This window comes from Gossypium hirsutum, chromosome A10 (assembly GCF_007990345.1).
Source record: "Gossypium hirsutum isolate 1008001.06 chromosome A10, Gossypium_hirsutum_v2.1, whole genome shotgun sequence".
Classification (NCBI taxonomy): domain Eukaryota; kingdom Viridiplantae; phylum Streptophyta; class Magnoliopsida; order Malvales; family Malvaceae; genus Gossypium; species Gossypium hirsutum.
Genome location: NC_053433.1, coordinates 118,035,444 through 118,050,339, shown reverse-complemented (window position 1 = coordinate 118,050,339; position 14,896 = coordinate 118,035,444). Strand labels below are relative to the sequence as shown.

At 30.2% G+C, this 14,896-nt stretch overlaps 1 protein-coding gene across 9 annotated transcripts; it reads left to right on the top strand.

Annotated features, from left to right (window-relative positions):
* The first annotated feature begins 7,875 nt into the window (after nucleotides 1–7,875).
* Nucleotides 7,876–11,998, top strand: LOC107936355 (uncharacterized). 9 transcript variants are annotated; one of them, XM_041078421.1, is made up of 6 exons: nucleotides 7,876–8,459; nucleotides 8,567–8,902; nucleotides 9,011–9,772; nucleotides 9,920–10,007; nucleotides 10,125–10,226; nucleotides 11,547–11,998. In XM_041078421.1, exons 1-4 carry the CDS (start codon nucleotides 7,992–7,994, stop codon nucleotides 9,944–9,946), a joined length of 1,593 nt encoding a protein of 530 aa, XP_040934355.1. In that variant the 5' UTR covers nucleotides 7,876–7,991; the 3' UTR covers nucleotides 9,947–10,007; nucleotides 10,125–10,226; nucleotides 11,547–11,998. The 9 variants fall into 9 exon arrangements, with proteins under 9 accessions (XP_040934355.1, XP_016724556.1, XP_040934356.1 ...); XM_016869067.2 differs by having other exon boundaries at nucleotides 7,911–8,459; nucleotides 9,011–9,766; nucleotides 10,157–10,226; nucleotides 11,473–11,998; XM_041078422.1 differs by having other exon boundaries at nucleotides 7,911–8,459; nucleotides 9,011–9,766.
* Nucleotides 11,999–14,896: the final 2,898 nt, after the last annotated feature.

Sequence of the window (14,896 nt, the reverse complement as noted above, 5' to 3'; positions counted from 1 at the left end):
TTTTAAATTAAAGCGTTAGTGAGTTGTCTTTAGTGCTTATGTCTAGCTAGCCTTATTCTATCAACAGTTTTAATTATATAAACTTTTATAAATTTAATTTGGAGAAAAACTTATGCTAGATTATTATTTTTTTAAAATGTAAATTAGGTAAAAAAAATATAAAATTTATTTAAAAAGTTTTATAAAGTGTCCATACTTAATAAATAATATTTTTTTGCCATAACTTTAAAAATATATGTAACACCCTTAACCTGTATCCGTCACCGGAATAGGGATTCAGAGTATTACCAAAATTTACAGATCATTTAACAGAAATTTTGCTTCACATAACATTCATACCTGATGTAATACCCCTACCCGTATTCATTGCCGGAATAGGGTACGAGGCATTACCGGAGTTTACGAATTAATTTTTTTTTATATTCAATATAGCCCTTTTATAAATATCTAACCTTCCCTGTAATATTAAATCAAGACCAATCCACATCAACCAAATCAATTCAACATATTTTCATGCTAGATTCATGCATTTATATAAGATAACGTCATCACATATCTATAACCAGGTTTGTTAACCATACTAATGGCTAACTTTACATTCATTTCACGTTAACATTTACTTTGTTAGCTTATACATGCCATTGATTTCCAAAATAAAGTTTCTTTATATACCGAAATCCTGAGGTTGATAGTGTGATGTGTCTCCGACCAAATCCGACCTCCGAGCTCTTAATACTACAAAACAGGGAAAAAGGAAACGGGGTAAGCACTTTGTGCTTAGTAAGCTCATGTAACAAGAATTATACTTACCTAATATTTTCAATACAATACAATAAACATTCCTATATCCATTCAATGCATTATTACCATAATATGCACAAACTCAACATTCAAGTTAGTACAATAATTTCCATGTACCAATAATATATACTATGATTGATGAGCTCATCAATACCATTATTTCCATTTCCTTGTTATTTTTCCATATTTATCCCGTTGAATTTATCGGAATTTCGATGGATTTTCAGAGGTACACATTTATTGTACAATTCCGGGTCCGTCAATTCATATTCATGTGCGCACATATCCATTTCAGAGAGCACACTCCCGCAAACCTCAAACTTGCAGCGGGATTACCAGTCCAGGCTAAATCCCCTGCAATATAAACTCATAGAGTATTGTCGGGATTACCAGTCCAGGCTAAATCCCCTGCAACAACAATTACTCTAATGAGCTTGGATCTGAATTACCAGTCCAGGCTAAATTCAGACCCTAATTCGGATTACCCGTCTGGGCTAAATTCATTTTACACATATTCTTCGGGAGGGCTATATCAAGATAGGATCACCCGTCCGGGCTAGATCCTTTTTACCGTCAATTCCTTTTCAGAGATCCATCGAATTTTCCTTTCATTCAAACGGGATTTATTCCCATTTTATCAAATATATCAATGTTTCATAAATTTCCATATAATGAACATCCAAATCATATTCATATCAAAAACATGCATTTCAAGCATTTAAGAATATAATTCAAGTACACGAACTTACCTTGATACTTGTTTGTAAACAATAAAAATCTACTAATCCCAAACTTTTTCCTTTCCTCGATCTAGCTTCGTATTTGAATCTTCTGGATCTAAATAAATAAATTTAATTATCAATTTAATACTTTTCATGTTCATATGCAACATTCTCTATAATTCAACTATTATTTATAGTTCATTCAAAGCTGTCTACTTGAGTCATAGTCACTAAATTATTTATAACTTGAGCTACGGAACTCCAAATTAAGATCCGTTAATTTTTCCTGAAACTAGACTCATATATATTTTTACCATAAAATTTTCAGAATTTTTGGTTCAGCCAATAAGTACAGTTTATTCTTCAAAGTCACCCCTGTTCTGTTGTCTAACAGTTCTGACCCTTCTTCACTAAAAATAAATTATCTCTTTATACAGAATTCAAATGATGTTCTCGTTTGTTTCCATTAAAAATAGACTCATTCAGAATTATAGAAATATAAATTTAAGTCCCTAATTATTTTTATTCAATTTTTTATAATTTTTCAAAGTCATAACAGGGGAACCCGAATTCATTCTGACCTTGTCTCACAAAATTAATTATATCTCAAAATTTACAAATCCATTGCTTACAATATTTCTTCTATGAGAAACTAGACTCAATAAGATTTAATTCCATATTTTGTTCATCTTCTAATTTGATTCCTACAATTTTTGGTGATTTTTCAAAGTTAGTCTACTGCTGCTGTCTAAACTGTTTTAGTGCAAGCTGTTTATTACCATTTTTCCCCTAAGTTTTTAATAAATGATAATTTCGTCCCTACTCAATTAGCCTCTCAATTGAGCTGATTTTTCTCAATTAACATTTTATTCTATCACCTTAAACTATTTTACAACCTTTAGGAATCAGAATTTCAGCAATAGAGTTTAATTCCAAGCATTTTTACAATTAGGTCCTAAAAATCAATTTCTATTGAAATTACCTAATAAAATCATCTCATAAACAAATTAAAGCTTTAATTTCATTCTATTTCATCATAAACTTACAGCAATCAACCATGGTTACTTTCAATTTCATCCATGAAATCAAAAACTAATGAATTTAATAGTAGGACCCAGTTGTAAAAGTCTTAGAAACACAAAAATTACAAGAAAAAGGCAAGGATTAACTCACTTGGTGCAAAAATTATGAAATACCAGCTTAGAGAACCCTCCTATGGCGTTTTTAGCTGCTGGAATTGAAGAGAAATGAAGAGAAATCTAGATATTTCCTATGTAGTCCTAGCTTTATTTAGTTAATTTTGCAATATTCCAATTTTACCCTTAATTTATCAATTTTTCAGCTGATTTCATACCCTTGCCGTCCATCCCAAATAACTTTTGGGTCTAATTTCCTTTTAAATCCTTTCTCATTAGACTCTTAAGCTATTTAATCACTCTAGCAACTTTTACACCTATTACAATTTAGTCCTTTTCATTTAATTGACTACCCAAACATTAAAATTTCCTAAAGAAATTTTAATATCACATTAATAACATTTCATAAATATTTATAAAATTATTTTTGACTCGGTTTTACGAGATAGAGGTCCCGATATCTTATTTTACCCAATTTCTTCAATAATTTCTTTTTCTAACTAACCACTAAATCGGTAAAATTTTTCTATTAATATTTTCATACGATTTTCCTATCATATCAATTTTCATGCAAAAATATTGAAATAAATTTCTCTTTAAATCGAATTTCTGGTTACGAAACCACTGTTCCGATAACCTTGAATTTAGGCCATTACACCTCAAATCAATCAAATTTAATTATAGTGTCTCTTATGTGAGCCATCGAAGCCCAGAATATATATATTGGGATTTAACCGAGAACTCAGAATTTTTTTTACTGCAAAGGGTCACAGGCTGTGTGGCTAGGTCGTATGGTTCACACAATATTCAGGAAGTTATATTCATCAATTCACAAAGTAAATAAATCCACAGCATTATTTATACATATTATCTCTAGCTTAATAAAATTTTAACTTTTCCGAGTTCCTTTATTTTCATATGTATTTCTTTACTTTCCACACTCATTCTTTATGTATAACACACCGGTTATAAGCATACCATGCCATCAAACCCACAAGCTAGTGCGTTTGGACATAACTCTTTTCAATTAATCACATGATAAGTCATTTCATAAGATATTGCATAACTTAAAACTTGCCACTCTCTCACGAGCACAAGTACATTTTCATTTAAGCGCTTACCCTTTCAACACATCATACAAAAATAAACATTTTACCATTTAACCAATAGCTTGGCACTTGTTTAAGCGTCAACAGCAACACTTGTTAGCATACTTGAACATATTCATATAAATTCAACATAGATAAACTTATTTTCTCATCATATCACACTTGAGTTTATTGCTCGTCTCAACATACATAATTTCCCTTGTAACAACATGTTAATGATAATTACGTTTTTACATATCATGATACATATCATTCTTTTGTTGTTTCTTTATAAACATTTATCATTCATTTCATTATATTAATATTTCACGTACCATTATTTCCATATATTTCAGGTATATACCGGTAATAATTCATTTCAAGCTCATATTATTTAATATCAGAACTTCACCCCTTGAATTATTTAAATATCAATGGGTACACTTATTTCAAATTAATATCAATAATAACCATAAGTCTACCAATACTAATTTCATATCTCACTTACCAATCCTTGTCAAATTAGAGAACGTCTTGCGGAATTGAGTCCTTCGTGATCTGAAGCCTGAAGTTTAGCTGAAGTACATAAGTGCTAAACGGAAGCCCGGGGGCTAACTTAACTGAAGCACACAAGTGCTAAACGGAAGCCCAAAGGCTAACTTAACTGAAGCACACAAGTGCTAAACGGAAGCCCAAAGGCTAAGTGAAGCACACAAGTGCTAAACGGAAGCCCGAAGGCTGACTGAAGCACAGAAGTGCTAAACGGAAGCCCGAAGGCTAACTGAAGCACACAAGTGCTAAACGGAAGCCCGAAGGCTGACTGAAGCACGAAGTGCTAAAGGGAAGCCCGAAGGCTAACTGAAGCTCACCAGAGCTAAACTGAAACCCCAAAAGGGTTAACTGAAACTTATATGAGTTAATGGAAGCTCGTAAGAGCTAAACGGAAAGCAAACACGAGAATTCGCAACAAATGCTGAATCTCGGTTTACTTGGGTAATTTACCGTCAATTCATCTTTTTCACTGAAAGATTGTACTCATTTCCTGCATTCCGTTCCTCCGAAATTCTCAGTTTAATTTCATAACTTTTGTACATAATTTACTTATTTTCAACAATTAACATACATAAATATTAATCACCATTCATAAAATAATATTGAAATTTAATAATATTAACAAATGGTCACTAAATTTAGTTATATAAACTCATAAGTTCGATTTTTGTATTATAGCGATAATCATAATTTCATAATAAATATTCCAAATAAAACATTATATCGTTTCTAATTCAACACTTATCGATTATAATCGGGCATGTGATCAATTTATACACGATTCATTCATATATTTTTTTGTATATTTGCCTCCTCCTCCTCTCCATCCACATCCTTAGTATAAACAACACACTTGTAGGTAACATTATCCATAATTTTCACTATCTACTTATGTGAATATTCAAGCTATCCATCTGTGTCATAGTCACTAAATTATTTTTATCTTGAGCTACAGAAGTCAAAATTAAGATCCATAAAATTTACCAGAAACTAGATTCACCTATCTTCTTATCATAAAATTTTCATAATTTTTGGTTGGGCCAATTAATACAGTTTATTCATTGAAATCTCCCCTATTCTTCTGTCTGACAGTTCCGACCCTTCTTCACTAAAAATTAATTATCTCCTCGTACAGGATTCAAATGATGTTCCCGTTTGTTTCTCTTGAAAATAAACTTATTCAGGATTCTAAACATATAAATTTAAGCCCTTAATTATTTTTATCCTATTTTTTATGATTTTACAAAGTCAGAACAGGGGAACTCGAAATCATTCTGACCTTGTCTCACAAAAGTTATTGTATCTCATAATTTACAATTCCATTGCTTACATAATTTATTTTATAAGAAACTAGACTCAATAAGCTTTAATTTCATACTTTATTCATCCTCTAATTCCATTTATACAATTTTTGGTGATTTTTCAAAGTTAGACTACTGCTGCTGTCCAAAACAGTTTTAGTGCAAAATGTTGATTTCCATTTTGCCCCAAATTTCACAATTCATACAATTCAGTCCTTGCTGAATTAACCCCTCAATTAAGATAATTTTATAAATTAATACTTTTCATAAAAATTATAAGTTATTTCATAACTATTGAAATTCAGAATTTCCACATAAAACTCTAACTTCAAACTCTTTTACAATTAGGTCCCAAACATTCACTTTCTATTCAATTCTTACAATAAAATCAACATATAAACAATTTAAAGCTCTAATTACATGCAAAATCATCATATACTTCCAGCACATATGTATATAAACTTTCAATTTCTTTCATAGAATCAAAAACTAATGAATTCAACAAGTGGACCTAGTTGTAAAAGTCACAAAAACACAAAAATTTCAAGAAATAATCAAGAATTGAACTTACTTGGAGTAAAAATATGAGAAACCAGCTTAATAGAACTCCTCCATGGCGTTTTTCTGATGAGAATGCAGAAAAATAAAGAGAAATCTAGATAATTCCACTTTAGTCCTAGCTTTATTAAGTAAATTCTGTAATTTTCCAATTTTGCCCTTAATTCTCCTTATTTTCTTCTTGCTGATTTCATGCCCTTGCCGTCCAGCCCAAATAGACCTTGGGTCTATTTTCCTTTTAAACCCTCTTTCTTTTATCAATTAAGCTATTTAATCATTTCTCATAATTTTGCATTTGATACAATTTAGTCCTTTTTGTTCAATTAACTATCAGAACTTTAAAATTTCTTGATGAAACTTTAATACTAACTTATTAACAGTCCATAAATATTTATAAAAATATTTATGGCTCGATTTAAAATTCCCGAGGTCTCGATACCTCATTTTCGATTCTAATTATTTTAGTATTTATTTTTAGTACACTATTCACTATTTCAAAATTTCTCCAAACTTCACGTTTAACTTATACTCACTAAATTAATAATATTTCCTACTTATTTGTCCAATTTAGTGATCTCGAATCACTATTCTGATACCATTGAAAATTAGGCTGTTACAATATAAACTTTTATAAATTTAATTTGGAGAAAAACTTATGCTAGATTATTATTTTTTTAATATGTAAATTAGGTAAAAAAATATAAATTTTATTTAAAAAGTTTTATAAAGTGTCCATACTTAATAAATAATATTTTTTTGCCATAACTTTAAAAATATATTTTTTTTGAATAAGTATATATTTTTATAATATATAGCATGAACACGTAAATAAGTTATGTCCATACTTTTTTACCTTAACTTTTATAAATAAATATATTATAACACTTTTATAACACCTGAATTACTTTTTATAATATACTTTTTGACCATAACTTTAGAATTTTTTAAAAATTTATATGGTATAATTTTTTGTTATAACTTTAAAAATACACATGAATTATTTTTATAATATATTTTTAAAATTGTTAATACAACTTTAAATTTTTTTTGTCATAATCATCCCTAACACTCATACATGTTTGTACTTATAATATAATATGTATAACTTGTATAAAAATAACTTCTTAAAATTAAAATTATATGGTAATTAGATTTGAATATAATTATTCATGTCTCACCTTCTAACTGCTTAAATAATTCTTTAATGTGAATAATTAAATTCTTAGAATCCTGAATAATTATTTAATGTTTTAATTATATATATTTCTCAATAGTTTAGATTAATTACTTGATTTTATAACCTCTTTTTTGGAAATTACCTGCAAAAGTGCCAAAAAAAAATCATCCACTAAGTCCCCCAAGTCAATAGAATTACTTGATTTTATAATCTCCTTTTTGGAAATTACCTGCAAAAGTGCGGAAAAAAAAATTCATCCACTCAGTCCCCAAAGTCGATAGAATGGGCAATACAATAATAGGCCATACCGTGTTCTTTCTTTTGTCAGAGAAAATAAATTTAAAAAATAGACTAAACTTTATAAAGTTTCAATTTGATGTTGATTGACTTGATGTTTGAATACAAAAAAGGTCCACGACTGTCGAGTGACTTGATGTTTGAATACAAAAAATAGACTAAACTTTATAAACTTTATAAACTTTATAAAGTTTCAATTTAAAAAATACAAAAAAGGTCCACGACTGTCGAGTGACTTGATGTTTGAATATTATTAATCCTCATACTCGTCTTGTGATTTTGATTGTATTTATAAGTAAAGGAGGAGTGATGTTAACTTACAATGAGATTTATGTTTGCAGGTTGTCATTCCCCTTCTGATGGATCTGAAATTGTCCTCCGTTAACATTCATAGCATATGGCACTACCCATCTTCCTCATCTCTCAGATATTTGTATCATTTGCGGGTGGAGGGGTGTCACAATTTGAAATACCTGTTTCCCTCCTCCTTAGTAAAACATCTTGTGCAACTCAAAATCCTTCAAATTTGGGACTGTAATATGATGGAACAAGTAATCTTCACGGATGGATTGGGTGCAGAAGATCAATGGAGGAATCATACTATTTTCTCTAAACTAGATTTGCTGTCTCTGGAAGACCTTCCCAAACTCACAAGTTTCTGCTTTCAAAATTACTCTGAATTCCCATGCTTAACAAATTTAAGGCTAAAAAAATGTCCTTTCCTAAAAGCATTCATGTCTATATCTGTATCCAGAGATGAACCTCGAGCTGACCACCATCTACAAGCAAGCAACTTGGTTCATAACTCTGCTGTCCTCAATGAAAAGGTCATTTCTTCTTCTTTTACTTTACCATTCTTCTCCCTTTACTTCTTTCATTAATCTTTTTCATTTCAACATATTCCAGTTATTAACCCAATCAAATGATTTATTAGGTTGTTTTCCCTAGTTTGGAGAAGTTGCAGATTCAAAATTGTGATTCCTTACAAGAAATAATTGAGGCACAAGGACTGATTGCCAATACATCAACTACTCAATCTATTGTGCGAGAAACTACGACGATTAAGTTTGTATTTCCCAAACTAATATACCTTGGATTGAATAAGGTGCCAAGATTGAAAAGTTTCTGCTCTAGGATGCATACCACCCAATGGCCATCATTGAAACATATGGAGGTTATTGAATGCCCCAAAGCACACATATTTGCTCCAAAATGTCCCAAGAGTCAAGTTGAAATCTCAAACCAACAACCCTTGTTTTGCGTCAATGAGGTATGTTCACAAACAGTTCATATTCCATGGTGTTATATATAATTCATCTCTCTGTTACTTGAATTTAGAACTCTTTAACCGATATTTAATATATTTGTTGTTGTCTAGGACACTTTCCCTGTCTTAGAAGAATTAACACTGAAAACGAATGATATGATGAAGGGGATATGTGATGGACAACTCTCATTGCAGTGTTTCCCAAGCCTTAAACTCCTTAACCTCCATTGCTTTCCGGAGACATCCACTACTCTTCCATATTGCTTCATTCAATCACTACCAAAGCTTCAAAAGCTTGTTATATTCAATGCTTCCATTTCTAAAATAGTCCGGTCTGAAGGACTCAGTGACAAGGAAAGGCAGACATCAGCATTCTATCAATTAAAGGAATTGAGGTTGTCTAAACTTCCGAAGTTGACATTAAAGACTTTTCAACCATCTTTGCTGTCTTTCAAAAAGCTAACAACTCTAGAAGTTATAAGCTGCCATGGATTCATCAATTTAATGGCATGCTCAACAGCTAAGAGCCTGATGCTACTAGAAAGATTGAGCGTAGCTGATTGTGAGATGATAGAGGAAATCATAGCATGTGAGGGTGAAGAAATACAAGGCAGCATTATTTTACCTGAGATGAAGTATTTGAAACTAAGTGGTCTGCCAAGTCTAGCAAGCTTTTCCTTGGCACATCACTCGTTAGAGTTCCCTGTCTTGCAAATGGTAATGGTGACAAAGTGCCCAAAAATGAGAAATTTCTGTCAAGGAGATTTAAGCACGTCAAATCTACAACAAATGCATGTAACAAGAGATGAGGAAGATGAACTATGGTGGGAAGGCGATCTTAACACTACCATAAAACAAATGTTCAATGTAATGGTACAAATCATTTTAAAGGATTTCAAGTCTTTAATTTTAAATAACATAAGGAATATAAAATGCTATTTGGTGCATTTGCATACATAGTTAATTGAACAATTCTTGGTTTTACTTTTCTTTATAATTGTTTCTTTTGGTCATGCACAGAATGTGAAAAATTCTCAGGTGACTTGAGGAAATATGTTTGGGTGCTTCTGAGACAAAAGCTTGGTTTCATTTCAGTTCAAAACAAATGGTAATTTACTCTTCTATTTTCATAGTCCATTTATCTGCTTTAATAACCTTCATCATGGCTTAACTAATGCTTTACATAAGTTACAAAGTGATGATGGAGATGCCTTTTTCATTGTAGGTTGAGTTTCTTTATTGTTTGCAATATTTCAGTGACTTTCCGGTGAGATTTCGGTGACATTATTGGTACCAAATGAAAGTTTCTTTCAAGATTTTTCAAATGGTATGTATCAGATCCATTTTGATCGAGTAGTTTAGGAGAAAATTTTTAAAAGTTTATGATGTGTGGGTTTTTGATAGTTTTGAGTAGTTGATTTTGATGTACAAAAAATCCATGTGTTCATTTGTTCCGAAATTTAGATGTTTTTCATAGTATGGAGTTTGTTTTTTTATGTGGTATTGTTATCTTGGTCATATGAGGCCCCAAAGTAGGCTAGTCAAAACCGTTAACCCAGAAAATCTGTGCAGATTGTGACGATTTCTTATATTTTGGCTTTCAAAACTAAAGTTTTCGGTAACTGATTTTGACGAAACAGGTTTCTAAGTTTTACTATTACGTTAAATCTTTAAATTATGTTTTTATACTGCCAAAAACCAAGAAAGTTGTGAGTTTGAATTGTTTCAAGTGAGTCAAACGATAGTGAAGTTTAGAATTTCGAAATTTTGATTTTTAATTATTTTTAAAATATTTTGGGTCTGAATATATATTGTTTGGTTGGAACCCCTATTAAACAGATTTTTATTAATTTATTGAATTTTCTTATAATATGTATGTATTTTATTAAATTTGATTTACTTACGTTTGAAGTAAAAAATAGTTTAATTAAATTATATAATTGTGTCTTAGTTAGGGGAATTGTCGCACAATTGAAATGTCATAGGATTACCACAAAAAGCCATACCTTTTAAGCCTCCTATTTGTTGATTGAATTCTGATTTTTCAAGTTCCATTCTTAAATTTAGGCTATTAGAAGATTTGTGAAATTTGTCACTCAAGTGTTGATTCAGCAGACTAAGTGACTTGATATTCTTTTGGTGTTTAATTTTCGAAAAATCAGCTTCAAACTTTTTATTTTATTTATGCAATATATGATATTTTGTTCATATTTTGTGAAAATTGGGTTAAGTATGCTAGTATGGTTTTAAAATTGCATTGTTTAATTTTGAATTATTTAAGTTGTATGTTTTTTTATACTTGAAATTGGATTATTAAATTATCTTTTCAGAAATATGTTATTAGATCTAGCTTTTGATATATATGGTATTCAATTATATTTTGCTATATAGAGTGTACTTTGAAAAAGTTTGTCATTGATTTATGCTTTTATATAAGAAATATATTTCGTACAAAGTTTCGATGTTTTGGGTAATAAAATTTCTATGATTTTGAATTTTTTCTGGTATACTATGTTCTAACCTTGTTAATGGGAATTAAATGTTGATCATGACAACATGTATTTTTTGTTCAGAAACTGGTTTTCCGCCGGTTTAGAATAATGGTTTTTGATCGGTTGTCACTAAGGTGAATTGTGGTTGGAAGCAGAATTTTGGGGTGTTGTTGAAGGACTTCAGATTGCCTGGAGGAATGGAGACCAGTGAATCATTCTGGAAATAAATAGTATGGAGGTTGCTAATATGCTGTCTAGTAGTGCTAAGTTTGGTAAACATCGGTTGTATAGGGAGGCTCACAAGCACATGAATAAAGAATGGGAGCTGATTATTCAACATACCTATAGAGAAGGTAATAAGCATGTCATAGATTCAATGGCTTGGGATCAACCATTACAATGTTTTGTATTTTACTCTCCACCAGATGTAATTCGTAACTTACTGAATGCAAATGCAAATGGAGTTGTGACACCAAGATTGGTGGTTGTTTTCTCTTCTTAATCAAAAAAAGAAAAAGAAAAAAGGAGTTGATTTTTATCTATTTGTATTTTGGAAATTATTAATTCCTCTTTATTATAGCTTTGATATGAAATATGCTTTGAATTATTTGTTGTGGATTATTCATAATTTTACATTTTTGTATTTTAAATAAAATATTTGGCCTAAAAGCTTTCATGTGCTTAACCCAATCAAGGGAAATGAAAATGCTAGTTACTTATTGAATAGATAAATTCATTCATTTTTTTTTAATATTTTTACAAGTTTTAACTTTGCTCGTGAATGTGAGATCTAAGGAGTAATGTTTTAATATATTATTGCCTTCCTCCATCTATTTTTTTTTCCTTTTTTCCCTCAAGTTTTTAAAATAGAAAAAGCAGTACCAAGCGATTAAATCAAAAATTAATCAAACCTATGTAAAGGCATTTTTAGCACACAACAAAACCCCTTGTACTAGAGATTGTTCCTCAAATAACATTAAAATAGAGGGATTTCTATTCATCCACTTGGCCATTCAATCAACAATCGTATTCTGAGTTTTTGGTATATGGCGAATTATAATATTATGATCTCGTTTGAATAAGCTGTTGATTAATCGTAATTCAACCATACTACTATTGGCAACACCACCCACTGGGAGAAGCTCTACTAGAAGCGTATTATCACATTCTAGTTCTAGCTGCTTGTAACCTTTTTCCCATGCTATGCACAGGTCTTCAAGCATGACTCTTGCTTCAATTCAGAAAATTGTTTCCTTGCCCACCATCATTGAAAATCTATACAACCATCTCACATTAACATCTCTAATTACTCCTCCAACTAAAGCACTATTACTAGTAGACGATATTGTTCCATCAATATTAAGTTTAATCCATTCTTATTACGCTCTTCAATTCTACTTTGTCTCATCTTGTAACAACCCACTCCATTAATTTCATGGACATTTTTAGTTTGCTAATCCTTCATTCCTATCTTTATCCATTACATTGGACCTCAAAGAATTTGAATAATATTAAATTCTAAAAAACCCATAAATTATCATGGAAATATTTTATTATTTAAAAAATTATTTTTATTTATATTAGTATTACAACATTGGATTTGGATTCAATTGATAGTTTAAATTGATTCTATAATTATTGATCAAATTCAATGTAGTTTTTAGTTAAATTTGAAAATCTTGCGAGTACCAATGTCTTATTTACACTTTTAATTTATTTTTAGATAAAATTATAAATAAAGAATTAAAATAATTCTTTGGTGCCTTCATTCCTACATTTGTGTAGCTGCCCAATTGGACACATTCACAACAATTATTTTCTAAAATCAACTGTTGGATTGATTGCAGAGTTCCATAGCAAACAATTGGTTAATGAAAACCATGATGTGATGTTATTATAAGAGAGGTTTTTCTTAAGCAAATTTGATTTAGTTTCAAAGTTTCTAAATCATATCTCTGAATTTTATGAATAGATTCAATACACTTTTCTTTTTTGTGTTTATTGCTTAACATTTTCTTTGATTTTAATGAGGTTTTTCATATTTCAAATTTATGTGATTCTAGTAAAAAGAAATTTTAGAAATTTCTGCTTTGTTCATTTCTCGAAAAAGTACATTCATTTTTTTAAAATCAATAACTTACATTTTCTATTTTTTTTTTGCACAAAAGTGAAAGGAAATTATCAATGGTGTGGCTCCACAATGGGGACCTTGCTGAAACTATCCTTCATTGAATCTTGCTTATCCCCAATGTTCACTTAAAGTCTCCCACTTTCTAATATTTTCACAAAAAAGAATCCTGCTTTCCCCAATGTTCACTTGAAGTCTCCCACTTTCTAATATTTTCACAAAAAAGTAATGTGAAATGTAGAAAGTGGTGGCAAAGTGCATCATTTACTTTGAGTCTCACTTTATATTTTTTAAACAAAATATTAAAGTGAAATGTAGAAAATGGTGGGAATGTGCATCAATTATTACTTAAAAAAATTAAGGTTTTAATGACAATCCAGGCATCCACCATTTTCAACCTGTTTGATGATTATTCTAGATAAATGTTTGATTGCCGGTACAATAAAAATTTTCTCAAGTTAATTGTTTGAGGGGTAAATTTAAATAGGGAAAATTGAAGGACATTAGAATAAGAAGAATCTCAAAAAAAAAAAATAAATTCTACTTGAGTTTTAACATGATGAGAAGCTGAAAGATGCAAGGGACAGAGTGCAGCATTCTGTTGATGCAGCTTTACGAAACGGCAAAGAGATCGAAAGCGATGTTGACAAATGGTTGTCTGCAGTCGACATAAAGATCCTTGAACAAGTAGAGAAAGTGATGCAAGATGAAGAAAAAGCAAACAAAAAGTGTTCCGTTGGATTGTGTCCTAATTTCTGGACCCGTTACTAGCTTAGCTTGAAAGCTGAAGAGGAGGCGAAGGCTGTTCCGGATTATATTATTAAATTTTGTATTCTCCGGAATTCAATGATTCAACGGACATAAAACTTTTGTCATAGCATGAAAATCTTGAGATGAAATGATAATTACTTGAAAGAATATTTCTTGATTAGCTTATCTATGTATTGAATTGAATTATTTCAACTATACATAAAACAACTAAAAGATGTGAAAAGCCTCTGTTTTAAAAGCTGAAAACTTAGGTTAAAAAGTTTGAAGATCAAGTTGATAAAATTTGTAGATGTGAAGGGTTAAATTTATTGAATTATTTAGAATTAGGATCAAATTGATAAAATATATAAGTATTGAGAACTAAATATGTTATTATACTAGTTAAAAAGGACTTCCTATTATCAATTTAATGGTAGGTGATGAAAATAAAAACGAATTCAAATATTAATACCTAAATTGAGAATTTTTTAAAATTAAGGGACTAAAAAGGGTAACATTGAGCATGTTCATATCACCATTTGTGTAGTCTACTCTTAAAAGAAAAGAGAACAAAGTTATAAAAAGGCTAAGAAAGCATCCGCATGGAGACATTTAGGTGGCTAATCA